The sequence below is a fragment of the Phacochoerus africanus genome, chromosome 1 (genome assembly GCF_016906955.1).
Source record: "Phacochoerus africanus isolate WHEZ1 chromosome 1, ROS_Pafr_v1, whole genome shotgun sequence".
Lineage (NCBI taxonomy): Eukaryota > Metazoa > Chordata > Mammalia > Artiodactyla > Suidae > Phacochoerus > Phacochoerus africanus.
The window spans coordinates 163,200,448-163,222,326 of record NC_062544.1 but is presented as its reverse complement, the minus strand read 5'-3'; the positions used below and the strand labels follow the sequence as shown (position 1 = coordinate 163,222,326).

At 39.8% G+C, this 21,879-nt stretch overlaps 1 protein-coding gene across 4 annotated transcripts in view; it reads left to right on the top strand.

Moving 5' to 3' along the window:
* Window positions 1–16,523, top strand: part of GK5 (glycerol kinase 5) — an 86,738-nt gene extending 70,215 nt beyond the window's left edge. For 3 of the 4 annotated variants that reach the window (XM_047783841.1, XM_047783819.1, XM_047783830.1), the window contains 4 exons: window positions 3,366–3,469; window positions 5,731–5,790; window positions 6,493–6,626; window positions 9,992–10,826. In XM_047783841.1, the coding sequence (XP_047639797.1) occupies window positions 3,366–3,469; window positions 5,731–5,790; window positions 6,493–6,626; window positions 9,992–10,140 (447 nt within the window). In that variant the 3' untranslated portion in view covers window positions 10,141–10,826. Of the gene's footprint in view, window positions 1–3,365; window positions 3,470–5,730; window positions 5,791–6,492; window positions 6,627–9,991; window positions 10,827–14,831 lie in introns of those variants that run through there. The other variant, XR_007135439.1, reaches the window with a different exon arrangement.
* The last annotated feature ends 5,356 nt before the right edge of the window (window positions 16,524–21,879 follow it).

The following is a 21,879-nucleotide window of genomic DNA, read 5'->3' as shown; positions in this document are numbered from 1 at the left end:
GCTTGGATCTGATCCCTGGCCTGGGAACCCCATATGTCGCAGGGCAACCAAAAAAGAAAAAAAAAGCAATTGTAGCCACAACTAACCTGTCATTATGTGCCATGTCAATATGTCAATTCAGGCACTGTCCTAAATTCTTTTTTTTTTTTTTTTTTGCTTTTTAGGGTCACACCCAAGGCCTATGGAGGTTCCCAGGCCAGGGGTCAAGTGGGAGCTGCAGCTGCCGGCCTACACCACAGCCACAGCCACATCAGATCTGAGTCATGCCTGTAACCTACACCACAGCTCACGGCAACGCCGGATCCTTAAGCCACTGAACGAGGCCAGGGATCAAACCTGCAACCTCCAGATTCGTTTCCACTGCCTAAATTCTTAACATGCATTATCTCATGTAATCCTCAATAACTCAGCAAGGTAGAATGTACTCTAATCATCCCATTCTGAAGCTGAGGAACATGAAGTGCAGTATTAGGCCATCACTCGGGCAGCATCACAGAGCTAGCGAGTAGCTGAGCTGGTTTTAGGACTCCAGAGTCCAGGTTCTTAACCGCTCTGCCAACTGTTTCATGGTATAGAATAAAATCCTCTGGAATTCCCGTCGTGGTGCAGTGGAAACAAATCCAACTAGGAACCATGAGGTTGCAGGTTCGATCCCTGGCCTCGCTCAGTGGCTTAAGGATCTGGCGTTGCCGTGAGCTGTGGTGTAGGCTGGCAGCAACAACTCCGGTTAGATCCCTAGCCTGGGAACCTCCATATGCCTCAGGTTAGGCCCGAAAAAGACAAATAACTAACTAACTAAATAAATAAATAAATAGAATAAACTCTTCTGCCAACTAGAATAAGTAAATGGAGCCAGAGGAACTTGGCTTAAGTTCTAGGTTGACAAGGACAAGAGGTAGGTGGCATTAACCATCCTGCAAGTCCTCAGTAGATTAGGCTGAGATTCCAGTGGGACAAGGACCTGCTGAGGCAGGTCGTCCGTGCCCCAGGCAGGAATCTGCGGGCTTTGCTCCGGCTGTCAAACAGAACTTTCCTGAGTCCTGCCATTCCTAGTTGGTTGATGGTTCCGGGCGCTTACTTGATAGGATTGCAGTGATAGATTGGAGGTGAGGCTGGAGGCTTTCTGCCCTGGCAAGATGCTACCAGGCCCTTGAAAGGATCTTGCCATGTTTTTCCTACTTTGTCATCCCAAAGAGAGACAGACTCACTTGGACTAACAAATGCAGGGACTTTGTAACCTGTAAAGAAATTCTTAGGTTTCTATGCAATTTATAACCACTCAGATTGGCCTATTACTAATGGTAAATTGTGTTTATAGCTCTTTGTAAAGTGATTTCAGGCCATTTATATCAGGCTTTTAGGTGTTATATTCGAAAAAGTAATTTTTATGCAGAAAAAAACTATACCACCAGTAACTAAGTAAACTGGCTAAGTCTGACCCATCTTTATTGTACATTATTAGACCACTTGGTGTAGACCCCAGCTTTACTGTATAAATCAGCTTTTACTGAGTGAATCTCCAAAAGATGTTAATAAATTTAAAAAATTATTAAGATGAACCCAATAGGAGGAAAATCATGGCTGTGGTAAAGATGTCATGTAGAACTTGGTTAAGTCATTAGGAAAAGTATTGTTTGTTCATGGATTCCACACATGCATATCAATCCCCTGTGGGGCCAGATGCCGTGCTAGGCCCTGGAGACACACCAGGAGACCATGTGAGAGTTTCACCTGTGCTGCTAACCGTGTAGCAGGAAAGATGGAGTTTCAACAGTCACACAAATATATGTGGTTATCAACTGTGGCACGAGATATGATGGGAAATTACAGGGTTCCATAAACATGAATACCAGGGGACCTGATCTAGTCTCTGGCATTAGAAATTTCCCCAGAGGAAGCTGAGACACAATTTATTTATTGATTTGACTTTCCTAGGGCTGCACCCGCAGCATATGGAGATTCCCAGGCTAGGGAGTCTAATCAGAGCTGTAGCCGCCGGCCTATGCCACAGCTCATGACAATGCCAGATCTGAGCTGCATCTGTGACCTACAGCACAGGTCACAGCAACGCTGGAGCCTTCACCCGCAGCAAGGCCAGGGATCGAACCCACATCCTCATGGATACTAGTCAGGTTCACTAATTGCTGAAACATGACAGGAACTCCTGAACCACGGTTGAGAAAGGGAGTAGGATTAAGTGTGAGGAAGCATGGTAGAAAGTATTCCAGGTAAAGAAGTGATGTGTCAGGGCCTGAAGCTAGAAGGTGCTTCAGGGGACCATCGTTTTGATAGCACTAGAATGCCCCTCTGTCATGACCTTTCGTAGGTGTTTTGGAACTGTTCTCTGTTTTCTTGTGAGATGGCAAGGGACCTTTGTTTCATCTTCATCTCCCAGAGTCATCTTGCATTTCTGGGGATGCAGAGATGAATATAAATTTCATCTCAGGAATACATAATTCCAGCTCAAAATTATGGCCTTTTAAAGACAAATGTTAGGAATTTGCTCATGGTGCAATAAGGATCCAGCGCTGTCGCCGCTGTGGTGCGGGTTAGATTCCTGGCCAGGAATTTCCACTTGCCATGGGCATGATCAAAAAAAACCCCCACAGATATTAGGCTGGGTCATTTCTGATATTAGGCAATAACACTATTTAAGCTAAGAAAAAGAGTTTAGTCTGAAAGTCTGACAGCATATTGGGTGTAAGTTACAGCACTGAAAACACATTTTTTTTTTGCATTATAGCTTTTTTTTTTTTTTTTATCTTGTCTAACCTAGTACCCTCAAAAAGTCACCCTACATAACAAACAGTTTCACTGTGAATACTTACGGTTGAAGAAAAGGAGAAACATTAGCATTGCTTTTCATTTTCTTCATATATAAAGCTAAGCATTTCCTAATCCGTTATTCTGGGCTTCAGTCCCTTTTCTTGGTGTGGGTACAGAAAATCCAACTTCTCAGTCCAATATCTGTGACTCAGCTTTGCTTAAATCTTGTCAAAAAGTTATTTGCAGGAGTTCCTGCCGTGGCACAACGGAATTGACAGTGTCTCTGGAGTGGCAGGGACGAGGGTTCAGTCCCTGGCATGGGGCAGTGAGTTAAGGATCTGGTGTTGTGGTGGAGGTTGCAGTTCTGGCTCAGATTCAGTCTCTGGCCTGGGAACTCCATATAACGTGAGTGGCCGAAAAAAGAAAAAAAATTATTTGCATAGCTAACATAATTTAGGGGCTACCGTTTATGTGAAAACTATCTCTAAGCATTCATTTTTTCTAAACGTGGTTATGTTTTTATTATATGTAACATATCTTCAAGTCTATAGATATAATTCGGAGCAATAACAATATATTCTTACTATCTCTTACTTTAGGCTCCATTAAATGACCCCTGCGCATGTGCCTCTTTTATGGGTTTGAAGCCTTCCACCACTAAATACCACCTTGTACGAGCAATATTGGAGTCAATAGCTTTCAGGTACCAGAATCTGCCCTAAACTCCCCCCTCTCCATCCAGTATTGCTGTGTCCTTTTATTAATATATAGTAAACTAATTTTAATGTTTTTCTTTTTCTTTTTTTTCTTTCTTTTTTTTTTTTTTTGTCTTTTGCCATTTGTTGGGCCGCTCCCGCGGTCGAATCGGAGCTGTTGACGCCAGCCTACACTAGAGCCACAGCAACGCCTACAGCTCACGGCAACGCCAGATCGTTAACCCACTGAGCAAGGGCAGGGATGGAACCCGCAACCTCATGGTTCCTAGTCAGATTCGTTAACCACTGCGCCACAACGGGAACTCCTTTTTTTGCTTTTTAGGGCCACCTTGTGGCATATGGAGGTTCCCAGGCTAGGGGTTGAATCGGAGCTATGGCTGCCAGCCTACACCACAGGCATAGCAATGCCAGATCCAAGCCACGTCTGTGACCTACACCATAGCTCACAGCAACGCTGGATCCTTAACCCGCTGAACAAGGCCAGGAATCAAACCTTCAACCCCATGGTTCCTAGTCAGATTCGTTTCCACTGTGCTACTATGGGAAAATTTAAATTTCTTAATTTTATTTATATCTTTAGTTTAATTCATACTGCATATGATGTAATCTGTTAATATTGCCGATTTCCTTAACATCTTTTTCCCCCATATTTAAATGTACCAGTACTACTTAGCTTTGATATCTGCAAACTGAATGATTTTTAAAATAGCCAATTTCTTTCTTTTTTTTTTTCAGGGTCGCACCTGCAGCATATGGAGGTTCCCAGGCTAGGGGTCCAATCTGAGCTACAGCTGCTGGCCTACACCAGAGTCACAGCAACGCAGGATCCAAGCCACGTCTGTGACCTACACCACAGCTCACGGCAACACCAGATCCTTGACCCACCAAGCAAGGCCAGGGATTGAACCTGAGTCCTCATGGATGCCAGTCAGGTTCGTTAGCCACTGAGCCACAATGGGAACTCCTAAAATAGCCAATTTCTTAAGAATAAAAGATTCAGGAGTTCCCGTCGTGGCTCAGTGGTTAACGAATCCAACTAGGAACCATGAGGTTTCTGGTTCGATCCCTGGCCTTGCTCAGCGGGTTAAGGATCCGGCTTTGCCATGAGCTGTGGTGTAGGTTGCAGATGCAGCTCGGATCTGCATTGCTGTGGTTCTGGTGTAGGCTGGCAGCTACACCTCCGATTCGACCTCTAGCCTGGGAACCTCCATATGCCTAGGGAGCAGCCCAAGCAATGGCAGAAAGACAAAAAAAAAAAAAAAGAATAACAGATTTAGGAGTTCCTTTCGTGGCTCAGTGGTTAACAAATCCGACTAGGAACCGCAAGGTTGTGGGTTCGATCCCTGGCCTACTCATTGGGTTGAGGATATGTCATTGGTGTGAGTTGTGGTGTCGGTCACAGATGCGGCTCAGATCCTGCATTGCTGTGTCTGTGGCGTAGGCTGGTGGCTACAGCTCCAATTCGACCCCTAGCCTAGTAACTTCCATATGCTGTGGGTGCGGCCCTAAAGAGACAAAAAATAAAAATTTAAAAAAATATATTCAAAATTTGGGCTTCAGAAGTTTTTGTATTCTTGGAGTTCTCCTGTGGTGCAGTGGGTTAAGGATCTGAGTTAAGGATCCAGTGTTGTTACTATAACGGCTCTGGGAACTTCTATGTGCCACAGGCACAGCCAAAAAATGCAAAGTTTTTGTATTCTTATTCATGAAAGAGGATTCTAGCTAATACTGCTTCTATTATACTCTAAGATTAATACATCAAAATTATTCTTTATCCATGTTTCCTGTGGTGGTCTTTTTATTATGGGGCAGATGTAGCTTATTCAAATTAAGAATGAAACTGTCATGAATGGAAAAACTGGAACATTTGTAATGTTTAAAACAACATATTCTATGATTACAAAATCATGATTTCCTTCAATTGCAATTTATGGTATATCATCTTAATAGCTACCTAGAAATGGATATGTGCTTTAAATTTTTATTTGCAGGAATGGTAATAGATTAAATTTAGTCATTTTCTTTTGTATCAAGATGAAAAGCATAGAGCCCTGAGCCTCTTGTTTATTTGATCATCTGTTATTGACTTCCAATTAGCATAATGTGTTTCTTTAATATCTTTTGAATATTTTATAAGTAAATATCATATAAATAAAAGCACAGTTTTTATTATTCTAAATTGGCAAAAATAGAGAACTATTATGATATGAATTGCCTCTCGATAGTTATCTTTTTTTTTTTTACCTAGAAACAAGCAGTTATATGAGGTGATGCAGAAAGAGATCCATATTCCTATAACAAAAATCCGGTATGTAAACTTTGTTTCAAATAGATTAAATTAGAAATTAGACATAAGTAGTAATGCTACTAGTGTTTTCATCATTATGATTATTCAGGATTTGAAAAAGAAACGTATGCTTACCTTCTTTGCAACAAAATTCATGGTCATAGGAATTTGGAGAGGAAGGAAAGCTAATATTGCACTTGTGGGAGGATCTTAGCTCCCATATGTATTGTATAAAAATCTTTACTATCTCTTGAGAGTTCCCTGGTGGCTCAGCAGGTTAAGGGTCTGGCATTGTCAGTGCTGTGGTGTGGGTTTGATCCCTGGCCCAGGAACTCCCACATGCTGTGGGTATGGCAAAAAAAGCAAAACAAACAAAAAAAAACAAACTTTAATGTCTCTTTTTTGGGTATGTGGCTATCATTTTAGATGGGAGCATCAAATTTTTCGTTGCTGGAATGTCCAAATTAATTGTTATATTAGATTAGTTCACTTGACCTATTTTGAATTAATCCCAGGACAAGCAGGGCAGGTGGGAAACTTGATGGCAGGAATAAGGAAAAATGTTTATAAATTACCTAGTAAGGTTCTCTATCTTCAAATCAATGCTAAGTGATATAATTTTGCGATTAAAAATTTGAAAATGTGTGGCTCTTTTAAAAAGAATTAATAATGGTGTTATGCTTTTGTTGCAGTAATTTATCTCCAATATCTTGCTCCCCACAGGGCAGATGGAGGAGTTTGTAAGAACAGTTTTGTCATGCAGATGACTTCGGACCTGATCAATGAGACTATAGACAGACCTGTTCATGTTGATATGTCGTGCATTGGTGCAGCTTCTCTAGCGGGCCTTGCGGTTGGTATGTGTGGATTTCATAAAAACTAGAGCTGTCTTGCAAAACCATTTCTTACGGATAGTATGGCTCCTCCCAAATCACAAAATTATAGAGAGGGTTTAGAAAGCTTTGGTGTCCATTGCACTCCATACACATATGCACATGGCTCACAAAGTACTCCTGGCACCTCTTGGGGGGTCTGGTTCCTCTTCCATCCTTGCTGCTCTTCTTTAGTCACAAATATGAGGCCAGGAAAATTAATTCTCAGCTGCTCTGATCTTTAGCAAGGGAAAGTCTCTGGGTAAACTTTCTGATTAGGTAAGCTTCCCTTTAGCGTTAGAAGCCACTCCATTATTTTGTTTATTGAACATTTGCTGAGTCCCTGCGACATGACAGTCACTGCTGGGAGTAGAGTTAAATGACATAGTCCCTGCTAGGGGAGTCTCCAGTGGGAGCAGTCAGACAAGTCAACCAATTACTGTCAAGACTTTCACAGGGGACACAACATAGAGTTCAGGGTGTTTTTGTTTTTGTTTTTTCCTTCTTTTTAGAGCCCCATCCATGGTTTATGGAAGTTCCCGGGCTAGGGGTCGAATTGGAGCTGCCACTGCTGGCCTGTGCCACAGCCATAGCAATGTCAGCTCCCAGACACAGCTTCGACCTACACCACAGCTCACAGCAGCACCAGATCCATTAACCCGATAAGTGAGGCCAGTGATTGAACCCACATCCTCGTGGATACTGGTCCAGTTCTTAACCCACTGAGTCATAACAGGAACTCCAGAGTTCAGTTTTGCAGGGATTAGCAGAGAAGCAGGTGAGGAGAGCATAGATCTGAGCTGTCTGATAGAGATGCAGCTGGTGCAGAGGTGCTGGCCCATTATGGTGCTGAGAGGGTGGGAGCAGGATGGGAGGCTGGAGAGGTACAGAGAGGTCCAGCTGTGGTGACCTCTCATGAAGAGGAGTCTAGACCTGATCTTAAATGCATTGGAGAGCCACTGAAGGATTTGAAGCAGGAGAGGGACATGGATAGATCTCCTTTTGAACAGGTCACTTTGGCAATTAATGTTTTCACTCATTACTTGGGAGGGGTAAAGAATGGATGTGAGGAGACCAATTATCTAGCTCCCTAGGAAGCAGCACGATGCTTGGGACACTGGGAGTATTTTTGTGTGTTCCCTTATGTAAGGGAGGAGTATTTGTACAAAACAGGCTATCTTACTCTTGAGATATTATTTAGCAATTAATGTTACAGATCCAAAAAGCATCAGATCTCGGTAAGTGCAACAAACTTTATTCTACTAAAAATCCATTAACTTTGAATAAAATTGAAGCAATCACTTTCATTTGTTCATTGATTGATGTTTGATTCATTCAATAACTTGCCCTTAAATAATCCTTCCCATTTACAAATTTAAATTTCTTTGTATATTTCAACTCTTTTAACTTTAACATAGCTGCTTTTATTTTTAATAATGACACATGCCTAATCGAGCAAACTTAGAACTGTAACAAGGAAAATGTTTTCAAGTACTTAAACAACTCCTGAAAAATGAATAAATTAAACTTGGAGTTCCTGCTGTGGCACAACAGGATCGGCAGAGTCTTGGGAGTGCTGGGTCACAGATTTGATCCCTGGCCCAGGACAGTGGGTTAAGGATCTGGCATTGCCTCAGCTGTGGCTTAGGTCACAGCTATGGCTAAAATCTAATCCCTGGCCTGGGAACTCCATATGATGAGGGGTGGCCAAAAATGAAAAAAAAAAAAAAAAAGATTAACTTAAAATTATAGTAAGCGAAATGCTCATACACACTCTAATATTGTTTGTAAGATTATCAAATTCTTCTACACTTATCACCTTATAAAACTAAATATGTCAGATTCTCTTAAACATTTAATATACTTTAAATAACAAACACATGCAAGTTATTCTTACACATGCCACCATAGCTTGCGTTGTATCTACTTCATTATATCTGTATTTAATTTCAAAACTTTTCCACACAAAGACACTTCACTAACTATAGAGAGGGGTTTTACCTTCTCAGAAAATCTGAAATTTCTGATTGGATTGCTTCTTTCTCAGAAATTTGAGACCTGAAAGCTATGCAAATCCTCTGTATTTTCAAAATTCACTCAGAAACTGGGTCTATTCAATACATATTTAATAAACTGACTTTTAAATGTATATATGCTTTTAAGTGTAGATAATGAATTCTGGAAATAAGAATTTAAGAAGGTATTTATTTTCATGACTAGATTTATCTAATTGTAATATACTATCAAAAAGTATTTTTATCTTTTAGTAATTTCTATAAATTAGTATTTTTAAATATAGTCAGTCTAAAATGCTGACTTTGAAAGTAGAAAGTATGTGACCTAACATAAAATTTTAGAAGAAATTGTCAGCTTTATTAGTAAGAGAAAATGTGCTTTTTGAAGACTTGTCAAATATGTTAATACCTCAAAGTAGATGAGATGTACTAAGCTTATTAAAAAGACATTGCTACAATTTCAGACTGCATATCATAGGATCACAGTAATAAATGTGTTTTCTTGCTCTTCTTCACCACAAATTACATGATTCCCTCCCTCCCCCCTTTTTAAGCCCAAACCCAAGGCCTATGGAGGTTCCCAGGCTGGGGGTCCAATCGGAGCTACAGCTGCTGGCCTGTGCCACAGCCACACCAGATCTGAGCTGGGTCTATGACCTATACCACAGCTCACAGCAATGCCAGATCCCCAACCCACTGAGGGAGGCCAGGGATCAAACCTGCAACCTCATGGTTCCTAGTCGGATTCGCTTCTGCTGTGCCACGACGGGAACTCCTACATGATCCCCTTTGTAAAGAATAATATATGCCAGAACTACAATATTACCTCAAACTGGAATTTAAAAGCCTTGTATGAAATGCAATAGTTTGAAAAATAACTATTTATTACATTAATTCCCAACTTTGAATTTTATGCATATCCTAGGGAGTTGCTTCTTACCTCAAAGATACATGACAAAAATCTTAATTTATCTTTGTTTTTTTTTAAATTATATAAAAAGAAGAGATACTATTTGTTACTTGGTTGGTTGGTTTATTTTTCTTAATAGCAATTCATGAAATTAAATGACAGGATATACTTGTTCTAGAAATGATTTGGTGCCCCTGCACACAGACATAAAGCTGATAGGTAGAAACCAAAAGGTTTTTAAATACCTAATGTATTTATTCCCAGGGATAGTCAATGTAACAAAATTCAGAAGCAACAATATATTTTGAATTGTGTTTTAAAGTCATAACTGTTTACCTTTGCACCGGTTCATATAGATTTTGTAAATAAACTTTATGGACTTATTATTTGCTTTAAAACTTGAGAGTAAATTTTTTCATCTGTAGGGTTTTGGACTGACAAGGAGGAACTAAAGAAACTGAGGCAAAGTGATATGGTTTTCACGCCACAGAAGAAATACCAAGAATATGAAATGAGCATGGGAAACTGGGTCAAAGCAGTAAAACGCTCCATGAATTGGTATAACAAGACATAACACTAATGGAAGGATGGAAACCACGGATGGCAGGTTGCTGTGATGTACAGATGAGACAAAGCTCAGGGACGACAATAACGACGATGACTGAGAGCAGATTTAAACTGAGCTTTGCAACCTGAGAGAAAAAGCACTGCTTTTTTGAAAACACAACAAAACAAAAAAACCCTCATTTAAAAAACAGCTAAACCTTGGTAAGATTGTAAGGCAACGATACCTCAGAACTTTTTTATCTTCTGTTTTGTAACAAATTCCAAAGGACCTTAGCCATTTCCAATCCTGTTTTAACAGTCACGGGTCCTCCTCCTTTTTATACTGGGACATTGTTTACTGTCTGAGTTAATAGTTCCAGGTCAGGCACCACTTGTGTTTTATTCCAAAATTATGTGATAAGTGTTTCCTTAATTCTTTAAAATTAGGTGGGCTATTCAAAATGCATATAACTAAAAAAGAAGGAATAACTGAGGAAATGTGGGATTTTGAAACATTAATGTTTTATATTTAAAGCCATACTTTTTCAATGTTCTATCCAAATATGAGCTCAGTGTCTCTTCTCAAATAGGCTCATTTGGTAGTCACTTCTTTCCTTTATTGGTCTTAAGGATGCTGCCTTAATTTTTCCTGGTTGGAGTTCCTGTCGTGGCACAGTGGTTAATGAATCCGACTAGGAACCATGAGGTTGCGGGTTTGGTCTCTGCCCTTGCTCAGTGGGTTAAGGATCTGGCATTGCTGTGAACTGTGGTGTAGGTCACAGACATGGCTCAGATCCCGTGTTGCTGTGGCTCTGGTGTAGGCGGGGGGTTACAACTCCGATTCTACCCCTAGCCTGGGAACCTCCATATGCCGGGGGAGCGGCCCAAAGAAATAGCAAAAAAGACAAAAAAAAAAAATTTCCTTGTTTAACCAAGTCTGAGCTTTTTTTTTTTTTTTTTTTTTTTTTGGTCTTCTTAGGGCCACACCCGTGGCACATGGAAGTTCCCAGGCTAGGGGTCAACAAACAGATCTTTCTTGTTTGTTGAGATGCTAGCGTAAACATCTTTTGTTTTTATTTAAGTGCTTAACTGACAGCTTAATTTGAAGAAAGTGCCCAACATTATCAGTGACTTAAGCATTGCCTTCATTGGGGTATTTTCCTTGTCCAGGTATTTTTCTTTTTTCTTTCTTTTTGCTTTATAGGGCTGCTCTTGTGACACATGGAAGTTCCCAGGCAAGGGGTCACATCAGAGCTGTAGCCACCGGCCCACACTGCAGCCACAGCAACGCCAGATCCAAGCTGTGTCTGCAACCTACACCATAGCTCATGGCAACGCTGGATCCTTAACCATGTGAGCGAGGCCAGGGATTGAACCTGCGTCTGGATGCTAGTCAGATTTGTTTCCACTGAGCCATGATGGGAACTCCTCAGGTATCTTTCTTACTTTGGTCCAATCTCCTCCTCTCTCTGAGATTCATGCAGAGGGGATACCTGATGGAGGCAATGAGTGTGTGTTCATGCTGGTGACCACCCCTTGGCTACTGAGCCAGAGACCCACAGAGAGGAGCTCAGAGAGGTCTACATTTTCAGACCCTCTAACTGGAAACAAGATAGAGGAGTAAGAGTCGTGAGTAGCTTCAGGCCAGGGGTGAAACTGTCCTAAGACAAGTTGACCACCTCCCAACCTGTTCTCATGTTATTTGTCCCAGCCCTACTTATGGGCTAGTTATCTTTTAGATTTGCAGCAGTAATGTATTTATTTCCCTCTTGGTCTGGCTTTATCACATAAAGTCCTACTGTTATAGAGCTAGCTGTTAAATAATAATGTAATTAGCTGTTAGAGGGAGTTTTGCTGTTGCTATCGTATATGGTCATTTCAGAGACAGATAAAATAATAGATATCAGATTTGGAAATATTTTTGTTAAGTGGAGGTGTTTGGTTTACTGTCAGATGTCAGACCACCTTATTTGGATAATATCTTATTCTTTTCATTCTTTCTGTTTTTCATGCCCTTTTTACAAAGCTTAGTGGCCAATTAAAAGCTTTCTTATCTAAATCATATGAAAGCAGAGTTCCCATTGTGGCTCAGCGGAAACGAATCCGACTAGGAACCATGAGGTTGTGGGTTCAATCTTTGGTGTTGTTCAGTGGGTTAAGGATCCGGCATTGCCATAGGCTGTGGTGTAGGTCACAGACGTGGCTCAGATCTGGCCTTGCTGTGGCTCTGGCGTAGGCTGGCAGCTACAGCTCCAATTGGACCCCTAGCCTGGGAACCTCCACATGCCACAGGTGTGGCCCTAAAAAGACAGGAGGAAGAAAAAATAAAATAAAATAAAATAAATCCTATGAAAGCTGCTCTGTTTTACTATTTCTTATAGATTCTGCTCCTCAGTGAGTATAATTTCTATAGGAAATAACTGTCTTGCTGTATTAGGATATACTAAATGGTAATATTAATACCTAAAAGTTTATTAGTTCATTCATTTTTCCACATTCTTCTTTCCCATCATAAAACCACAAAATAAAAGAGAAATATCTTTTAGCTAATGTGGGAAAATAACTTTGAATATCTTTCACTGGAATTTTGCATCTCCTCAGAAGTCAGTGGCTATTTTCTTCTGTTAGTCAAGAAGTTAATGTTTTATTTTTAATATTTCTGGCTTTTTTAAAGTAACACAGTTTATTAAATCTTTTGTCAATTTTGACCTAAATCAGAAATGTGACCACATTTACTTTGTGGTTGCAGAAACGGTTGATTATCGAAATCATTTGAGCAAAAAAACAAAAAATTGTCCTGTCTTTCAAGTTTATTGTTCATGTGTATGCTAATAATTGAAGTTTAAAAAAAATTTGTGCTAATATTTCTCAGCATGTTTTATTTTCTCATTGTATATCTATTAAGTATCTTTAAGAGGTCCGTAGATAGGTTATCAAGGAGGAGAGTCTTCCTGCACAATCCTTCTTAAGTGGTACTAAATGATTTTATACTATGGACTTCCTGATTTTTAAATTTTTTTATATCCAGACATGACATGGTTTCTCAGCCTCAGCATCACTGACACTTGAGAACAGATAACTCTTTGTTTTGGGGTACTCTGTGTTATAGAATGTTTAGCAGATCCCTGACCTCTACTCACTAGCATCCTTCAACCTAAGGTGGTCGAAAATGTCTCCAACAACAAGGACCTACTGTATAACACAGGGAACTATATTCAATATCCTGTAATAAACCAGCATGGGAAAAAAAGTCTCCAAACATTGCCAAATGTCCCCTGGGAGGTAAAATCGCCCCCAGTAGAGACCACCGATATAGGCTGTTGGAAGAAAATTAAAGACTCAATGAATACTCCTTTTCTGTCTGCCTCATTTTCACCTTAGGAAATGGTTGTTAGCAAAAAGAAGTGGTGGTGGTATCTTAAAATAAATAGAGTTTCTACTTTGCTGGTTAATGAGGATTAAAAAAAATCTCATGTTGTAATTATCTTCTGTTATTTTTATCTACTCACCCCCATCCCCATGTCTGCATCCTCTGTGGTCTTAATGAGCAGGTTCATGACTTCTGTATAGGATTAATGCAGCCTGCAGATCATCTTGGATTTGATCTTCTTTGTTTCCTTTTCGTCTCTGAACAAAGGAGCTGATCATTCTTATATCTGCCTCTGGCAAGCTTCCACCAAACTAGAAGTTCCCTGAAAACAGAAACCATGTCTGTTTCCACAGAACTTAACTCTGTGCCTTCATATTTATGGGATGAATTCTTACTTTGTGTTTATAAGTGCAACTTTTTTTGGATATACATTTTTCCTGGATGTTATTTATGTTTATTGATAGAGGGCAGCTTATATTTGCTACAGTAAAATAGGTTTTGCTGGATTTAGAAGGACAGCTTTGTTATCAGAGAATTCTCACACTATTTATTTAAAAATTCTTTGTATATTTGTATATTTGCATATATGTCTGTGTAAAGATACACATCCATAAACACACATGTTAACTACAGTTTAACTAAAACCCTTCTCTTCAGAGGTTTTGTGTTTTGGACCACAGATGGCTAACAGATATGGCTAACAGATTGAATCTCAACACCAAACACTCTCAGGGTAGAGGGAGGAGACTTCAGAAGTAGCCCCTTCTGCTAGGCAGTTATTCTAAGGACCAGTCTTAAATTAAAAATAATCTAGGTGATCCTGCTGTGGGATCAGCAGCGTCCTGGAAGTGCTGGGACGGGAGTTCAATCCCCCGCCTGGAACAGTGGGTTAAGGATCCAGCATTGCTGCAGCTGTGGCTTAGGTCTTGAGTACAGTTCACATCTGATCCTTGGCCAGAGAACTCTATATACCGGGTGGCCAAAAAATGAAAATAAATAAATAAATGAATAATCTAGCTCAGGAGTTTGGCAAGAATTTTAAAATTCTTTCAGGGGAGACATAGCTGGACCCTGAGGTTCCTTAACTTCCAGTGATTCTAGATCATCCCAGAGATAGCCTAGAAGGTTTGAGTCTACCCCTAGAGTATTCTGAATCCTTTTGGAAAATTTATATCATGTTTCTCCATTAGAATTAAAAGCCCTAGACACACCCTGGACCTATCTGATCCCAGAGTCATCATCTTGAGTGCCCAAAGCCAGATCACCTGATTCAAACTAGCCTAAATGCATAACCCCAGGAAAGTCAAATAGACTATCAAGAATCATGTTGGGTTTTTTTTTTTTTCCAGCTTTGGATCCTCATAGCTATAAATATTTTGGCATCAGCATCTATTCTGAGTCACTGGCTATTTTGTCACCATATTCCCACGGGACTCTTGTCCCTGAAAGGATGCAGGAATGATCTTGGAAATACGAACCATAGAGGCAGGAACCTGCAGAATCAGATGTTTCTGAAATTCTCTGTTAATTCTATTTCTACTGTCTTTCCTTCCACTTTGCATTAAATTTGGCTTATTGAAATGAAATAGCTGTATCTGTAGAGATATCTCTATTATTTAGAAAATAAATAAGGTTTCCAATTTAAATGAGCCATATCTTTACAAGAAACTGCCAAACTGTTTTCTAGAGTAGCTGTACCATTTTACATTCCCACCAGCAACGTATGAATGATCCAGTTTCTCTGCATTCTCACCAGCATTTGATGTTATCCTCATTTTTCACTTTGGCCACTGTGATAAATGTATGGCTTTCTCATTGAGGATTTAGTTCGCTTTTCTTAATTAATAATGATGCTGATCTTTTCATGGGCTCTTTTGCCGTCTGTTTATCCTCCAGTGACATGTTTGTCTGTTTGCTAATTGGGTTGTTAGCTAAATGAGCCATATCTTTAAAGAGTATCTTTTTTAAAAACTCTAAAAAAAGTCAGCCCAGTGACTTAAGTCATTAAGTAGCATTTTCGAATCCTTCTGGGCAAAATGTATATGGCATTTGAACATGATTTTGTAATGTACTGAGCAGAAGAGCTCTCACATTCCTTCTGTACTCATTATATAGTGCAGGACGAATACTGGATAATAGCAAAAAAGTTTCAAAGATACTTTTACTTCAAACGTTAAGCAAAGCGAACAAATATATGTTTTGTACATAGCTATCATAATGCCTCTGATACTTTTTATTTAAAATAAAGTGATTTGTATAAATGTTTCAGAGTGATTTTGTGGAAAATTAATTCAAAAACTTACTGTTTGTATAAGACAGCTGATGCAGATTCCAGTTTGTATGCATCAGAAAATTTATAATCTTATTTCTCTGATGTTCTTTACAAATTTCAGCTTTATTAAATAGTCATTGAGAAGCTCATAAATCATTGTTCAGATCTATAAACTCTAAGATGCAGAATAAAAGGAATATTTTTCATGTGTATGTGAATTCCCCCCTTTTTGTCTATTTTACCTTTTGGATTTGTTTTTGGATTTTACCTGGAAATTCTCATTTAATGCTATGTCCTGTTTTGGTTTGTGCACATTAAGAACATCACAGAGAAATAAGCCTATGTTAATTGCCATTGTGACTCTCAAGATAAATTTGGGTTTGTGTTTCCCTTTTAACTGGAATTTAAAAAATGAGGCTTAATATGTTTTGAGAAAAGGTTTTCTTCTGTCTCTTTAGATCCTGTTTAAGCATATTCTATATTCTACATTCTTGCACAAAGGAAATCACTAGAGAAAAGAGTTTAGTTGTTTTCAGTGGCAAGATGATATAGTCTGCTGTGAAAATATATTGTATATTTAAATGTGTAGCAAATTTTTAAATAACTGGAGGAAACAATTTCAAACACTAATACAATGGAATTAACCTGGCAGTTGTTAAAAATCCGTTGTGAAAATTATCATTAAAATCATTTGGGAAACTTCAGTGAAACAGTGGATGATTGATCTAGTGATACAAATGGTGTATTAAAGCCATTTTGATGTAGTGTTTCTCTGTTTGTTGCTTCACATTTGCACACATGCATAGCGACATCTGATGATGGTGGTGGAAGATGCAGTCAGACAAACTGAATTCCATTCCCTGACCAAAATGGAGCCTATGGTTTAATTCTGGAGTAGGAATTTTGAAAGATGCTAAGCATTCAGTTATTAGAAGAAAGTAAGGGGTTTGGTTTTGATTTTTTGTTCCAAGTCATAAGAGTTTAATGAGAATGACAAGGAAGGAGGAGATATGTGGAACTGACTTTTGGAATTTATCTATGAATTGTATTAAATATTACAAAATTATTGTTTTTATTATAGCTGATTTATAGTGTTGTGCTAATTTCTGCTGTACAGCACAGTGACCCAACCATATATATATATTGTTGTGTGTATGTATACACATTACCGTTCTTTTTGTTTTTTGTGTTTTGGGGGGGAGTTTTGTGGTCTTTTAGGGGCCACACCAGGCCATATGGAGGTTCCCAGGCTTGGGGTCGAATCGGAGCCACAGCTGCTGGCCTACGCCACAGCCACAGCAATACCAGGTCTAAGCCACCTCTGCGACCTACACCACAGCTCACCCCAATGCCGGATCCTTAACCCACTGAGCCAGGCCAGAGATCAAACCCGCAACCTCATGGTTACTAGTCGGATTCGTTACCACTGAGCCACTAAGGGAGCTCCCGGAAGAAAGGTAATGTGGGAGTTCCCGCCGTGGCACAGCGGAAATGAATCCGACTAGTAACCATGACATTGCGGATTTGATCTCTGGCCTGGCTCAGTGGGTTAAGGATCCGGCATTGGGGTGAGCTGTGGTGTAGGTGGCAGAGGTGGCTTAGACCTGGTATTGCTGTGGCTGTGGCGTAGGCCGGCAGCTGTGGCTCCCATTCGACCCCAAGCCTGGGAACCTCCATATGCCTCAGGTGCTGCCCTAAACAAATAAAAATAAAAATAAATAAACAAATAATTATCTTCCATCACGGTCTATCCCAAGAGACTGGATGTGGTTCCCTGTGCTGTACAGTGGAACCTCATTGCTTATCCTTTTTTTTTTTTTATTTTCCCACTGTACAGCAAAGGGATCAAGTTATCCTTACATGTATACATTACAATTACATTTTTTTCCCCACCCTTTGTTCTGTTGCAACATGAATATCTAGACAAAGTTCTCAATGCTATTCAGCAGGATCTCCTTGTAAATCTATTCTAAGTTGTGTCTGATAAGCCCAAGCTCCCGATCCCTCCCACTCCCTCCCCTTCCCATCAGGCAGCCACAAGTCTCTTCTCCAAGTCCATGATTTTCTTTTCTGAGGAGATGTTCATTTGTGCTGGATATTAGATTCCAGTCATAAGTGATATCATATGGTATTTGTCTTTGTCTTTCTGACTCATTTCACTCAGTATGAGATTCTCTGGTTCCATCCATGTTGCTGCAAATGGCATTATGTCATTCTTTTTTATGGCTGAGTAGTATTCCATTGTGTATGTATACCACCTCTTCCGAATCCAATCATCTGTCGATGGACATTTGGGTTGTTTCCATGTCTTGGCTATTGTGAATAGTGCTGCAATGAACATGTGGGTGCATGTGTCTCTTTTAAGTAGAGTTTTGTCCGGATAGATGCCCAAGAGTGGGATTGTGGGGTCATATGGAAGTTCTATGTATAGATTTCTAAGGTATCTCCAAACTGTTCTCCATAGTGGCTGTACCAGTTTACATTCCCACCAACAGTGTAGGAGGGTTCCCTTTTCTCCACACCCCCTCCAGCACTTGTTATTTGTGGATTTATTAATGATGGCCATTCTGACTGGTGTGAGGTGGTATCTCATGGTAGTTTTGATTTGCATTTCTCTTATAACCAGCGATGTTGAGCATTTTTTCATGTGTTTGTTGGCCATCTGTATATTTTCTTTGGAGAAATGTCTATTCAGGTCTTTTGCCCATTTTTCCATTGATTGATTGGCTTTTTTGCTGTTGGGTTGTATAAGTTGTTTATATATCCTAGAGATTAAGCCCTTGTCGGTTGCATCATTGGAAACTATTTTCTCCCATTCTGTAAGTTGTCTTTTTGTTTTCTTTTTGGTTTCCCTTGCTGTGCAAAAGCTTTTCAGTTTGATGAGGTCCCATGGGTTTATTTTTGCTCTAATTTCTATTGCTTTGGGAGACCGACCTGAGAAAATATTCATGATGTTGATGTCAGAGAGTGTTTTGCCTATGTTTTCTTCTAGGAGTTTGATGGTGTCCTGTCGTATATTTAAGTCTTTCAGTCATTTTGAGTTTATTTTTGTGCATGGTGTGAGGGTGTGTTCTAGTTTCATTGCTTTGCATGCAGCTGTCCAGGTTTCCCAGCAATGCTTGCTGAATAGACTTTCTTTTTCCCATTTTATGTTCTTGCCTCCCTTGTCAAAGATTAATTGACCATAGGTGTCAGGGTTTATTTCCGGGTTCTTTATTCTGTTCCATGGGTCTGTCTGTCTGTTTTGATACCAGTACCACACTGTTTTGATGACTGTGGCTTTGTAGTAATTCTTGAAGTCTGGGAGAGTTATGCCTCCTGCTTGGTTTTTGTTTCTCAGGATTGCTTTGGCAATTCTGGGTCTTTTGTTGTTCCATATGTTTGGATTGTTTGTTCTAGTTCTGTGAAAAATGTTAGGGGTAATTTGATAGGGATTGCATTGAATCTATAGATTGCTTTGGGGCTTATCCATTTTTAATGTAATAGTTTGCATCTGCTACCCCCAAACTCCCAGTCCATCTCATTCCCATAAAATCTTTTTTAATGAAAAATCCAGCTTAAGAAAGTGTAGGAAAAATTAAATGAGGATGAATGGGAGTAATCGTGGATTTTTTGCTATTAAAAAAAAGAAATAGTCCATTAAGGGGTGGAGATTGTAGGGCAAATACCTTGGATTTGCTCAGTTCCCCTTCCTTCTCACCCACCACTTGGGCAAGAATATTCGCTACCAGATCTCAGGGAATTCTCATGTCCTTTAACCCAGCTTACAGAGTTCTTTCTCTCCCAGAAAGTCCTGTCTGTCAGCATCACAGTTTCATGACCAAACTCTGTCAAGAACTGAGAAGAGTTTGGAATTTTACTCTACTTGGAAACTAACAAGTTAGCCTCCTACAATTCCATGGATCCTGGCAGGAGATAGAAGACTCCTGCCAGTATCAGAGATTAAAGACTTTATATGATATAACAAACATCATGATCTTTTTATTTGCATCATTTCCCTTTGCCTCTTAACTCCCACATGGAATGTCCAGGCTGATCCTGTGCAGGCAGTGGGTTTGCTCTACGGTTGAGCAATCACAAGCTCAGGAAACTCTAGTCTTTTGTAGTGGACAGCAAGCATTGTGCCTGATGCTTGCTCCAGAGGAAATTATTTTTATTATCCAGGACAGGAAACAAAACTACCCTCCACTCTGGAAGGAGATCTTACTGCTGTTTTACAACAGAGACCTTGGTGCCTCTGCTTTTAAGGAGAGCAAAAACGAGGGAGCCACATAGAATTGCCTCCCAATTCTAATAAACTCACTATCTTGATTGTGGCAGTGGTTTTATGGGTATATACATATGTCAGAACTCATGAGTTACTGCATAGTTTATGTCAGTTTTACATCAGTACAACATGAGGGAAAAAAGTCTTTCGACTCCAGTGTGTTGCTGGGACCAATAACCTCAGTGTCAACAGAGTGCTTTTCAGAAAAGCAGAACTTTAGGCCTCATTCAAAATCTACTGAATCAGGGAGTCCCTGTTGTGGCTCAGTGGTTAATGAATCTGACTAGGAACCATGAGGTTGTGGGTTCAATCCCTGGCCTCGCTCGGTGGGTTAAGGATCCGCTGTGGCTGTGGCTGTGGCGTAGGCTGGGTACTATAGCTCTGATTAGACCCCTAGCTTGGAACCTCTTTATGCTGTGGGTGTGGCCCTAAAAAGACAAACAAACAAACAAAAATCTGAATCAGAATCTTTGTTTTAATAAGATTCCTCTAGTATTTAGGGTTGGGTTTTGTTTTACTGTTTTTGTTTTTTTGTTTTTGGCCATGCTTGCAGCACGCAGAAGTTCCCAGGCCAGAGATTGAACCTGCACCACAGTAGTGACCCGAGTCACAGAAGTGACAACACTGGATCCTTAACCCACTGAGCCATCAGGGAACTCCAAGGGTTAGTTTGTTTTTTTTTTTTTTTTAATTGAAATATAGTTGATTTCCAGTGTTTGGTTTTTTAACTTTTTATTCTGAAGTAATTTTAGACTTGCAGAAAAGTTGTAAAAGTAGTACACCGAGTTCCTCCTTCCCTCCAGTTTTTCCTAATTAACATCTTACGTAACCATAATAGAATTACTCAAACCAGGAAATCCACGTTGATACAGTAGTATAAACTAATCCACAGACCTTACTTGAATTTTGTCAGTTTTCCAACTCTTGTCCTTTTTCTGGCCCAGGATTCAAGCCAGGATTCCTACATTGCATTTCATATTCATGTCTTCTTAGTCTCCTCCAATCTGTGACATTCCCCTAGTTTTTCTTTCTTTCATGAGCTTCACATTTTTTGAGAGCACTGGCAGTTATGTTTTAGAACGTCTCTCGACTTGGGTGGGCATGATATTTCTTGGGATGAGATTAGGGTCTGAATTTTGTTAGGATCCTGCAGAAGTGATGTCCGAGGCCTTAGTGCATCCTCTCAGGGAGACATCAGCATGTCTTACTATTGTTGTTCAGTTCATCTCGGTCACTTGATTAAGAGGGTGCCTGCCAGATTTTCCCATTGTAACATTACTATTGTCCCCCTTTGTAGGGGATAAGAATCTTCTGAGGAGATACTTTTAGACCATGTAAATATTCCTGTTTCCCATCACACTTTCACTCACTAATTTTAGAATCCTCAGATGCTTTTTGCCTGCCACAATTATTCCTGTACTATTTGCTTAATGGTGGTGATTTTTCAATTTCCTGGGTAATGTTTAAACAATGAGGATGGGAGGCCGTGTATAAATCCTACTCTTTTTTTCTCCTTAAATGGACAGTTCTGAGTGTGCTCTTCATAGCTCCTTGGAGAAGAGTTCATTTCAGTAACACATCCTTGGATTGGCTTTTCCTCCTTCACGTGTTACCCTTCCTAGCCCCTTTTGTTCCTTGGAATCATCGTCCAAAATAAGCCACTTTCACATAAGAATTTGTCTCAAATGGGAGTAGGGAAGGACAAGCAAAGATCTGTGTGTTACCTGTTGTTAAACATTTGATTCTCTAAGACTCTGTGGAAACTTCCATGTGTGCAAGAATATTCATAACAGCAGAATAGGAAAAAAAAATGTAGAAAACCCAAATGCCCATCAATAAGAAAATGGATTATATAAAT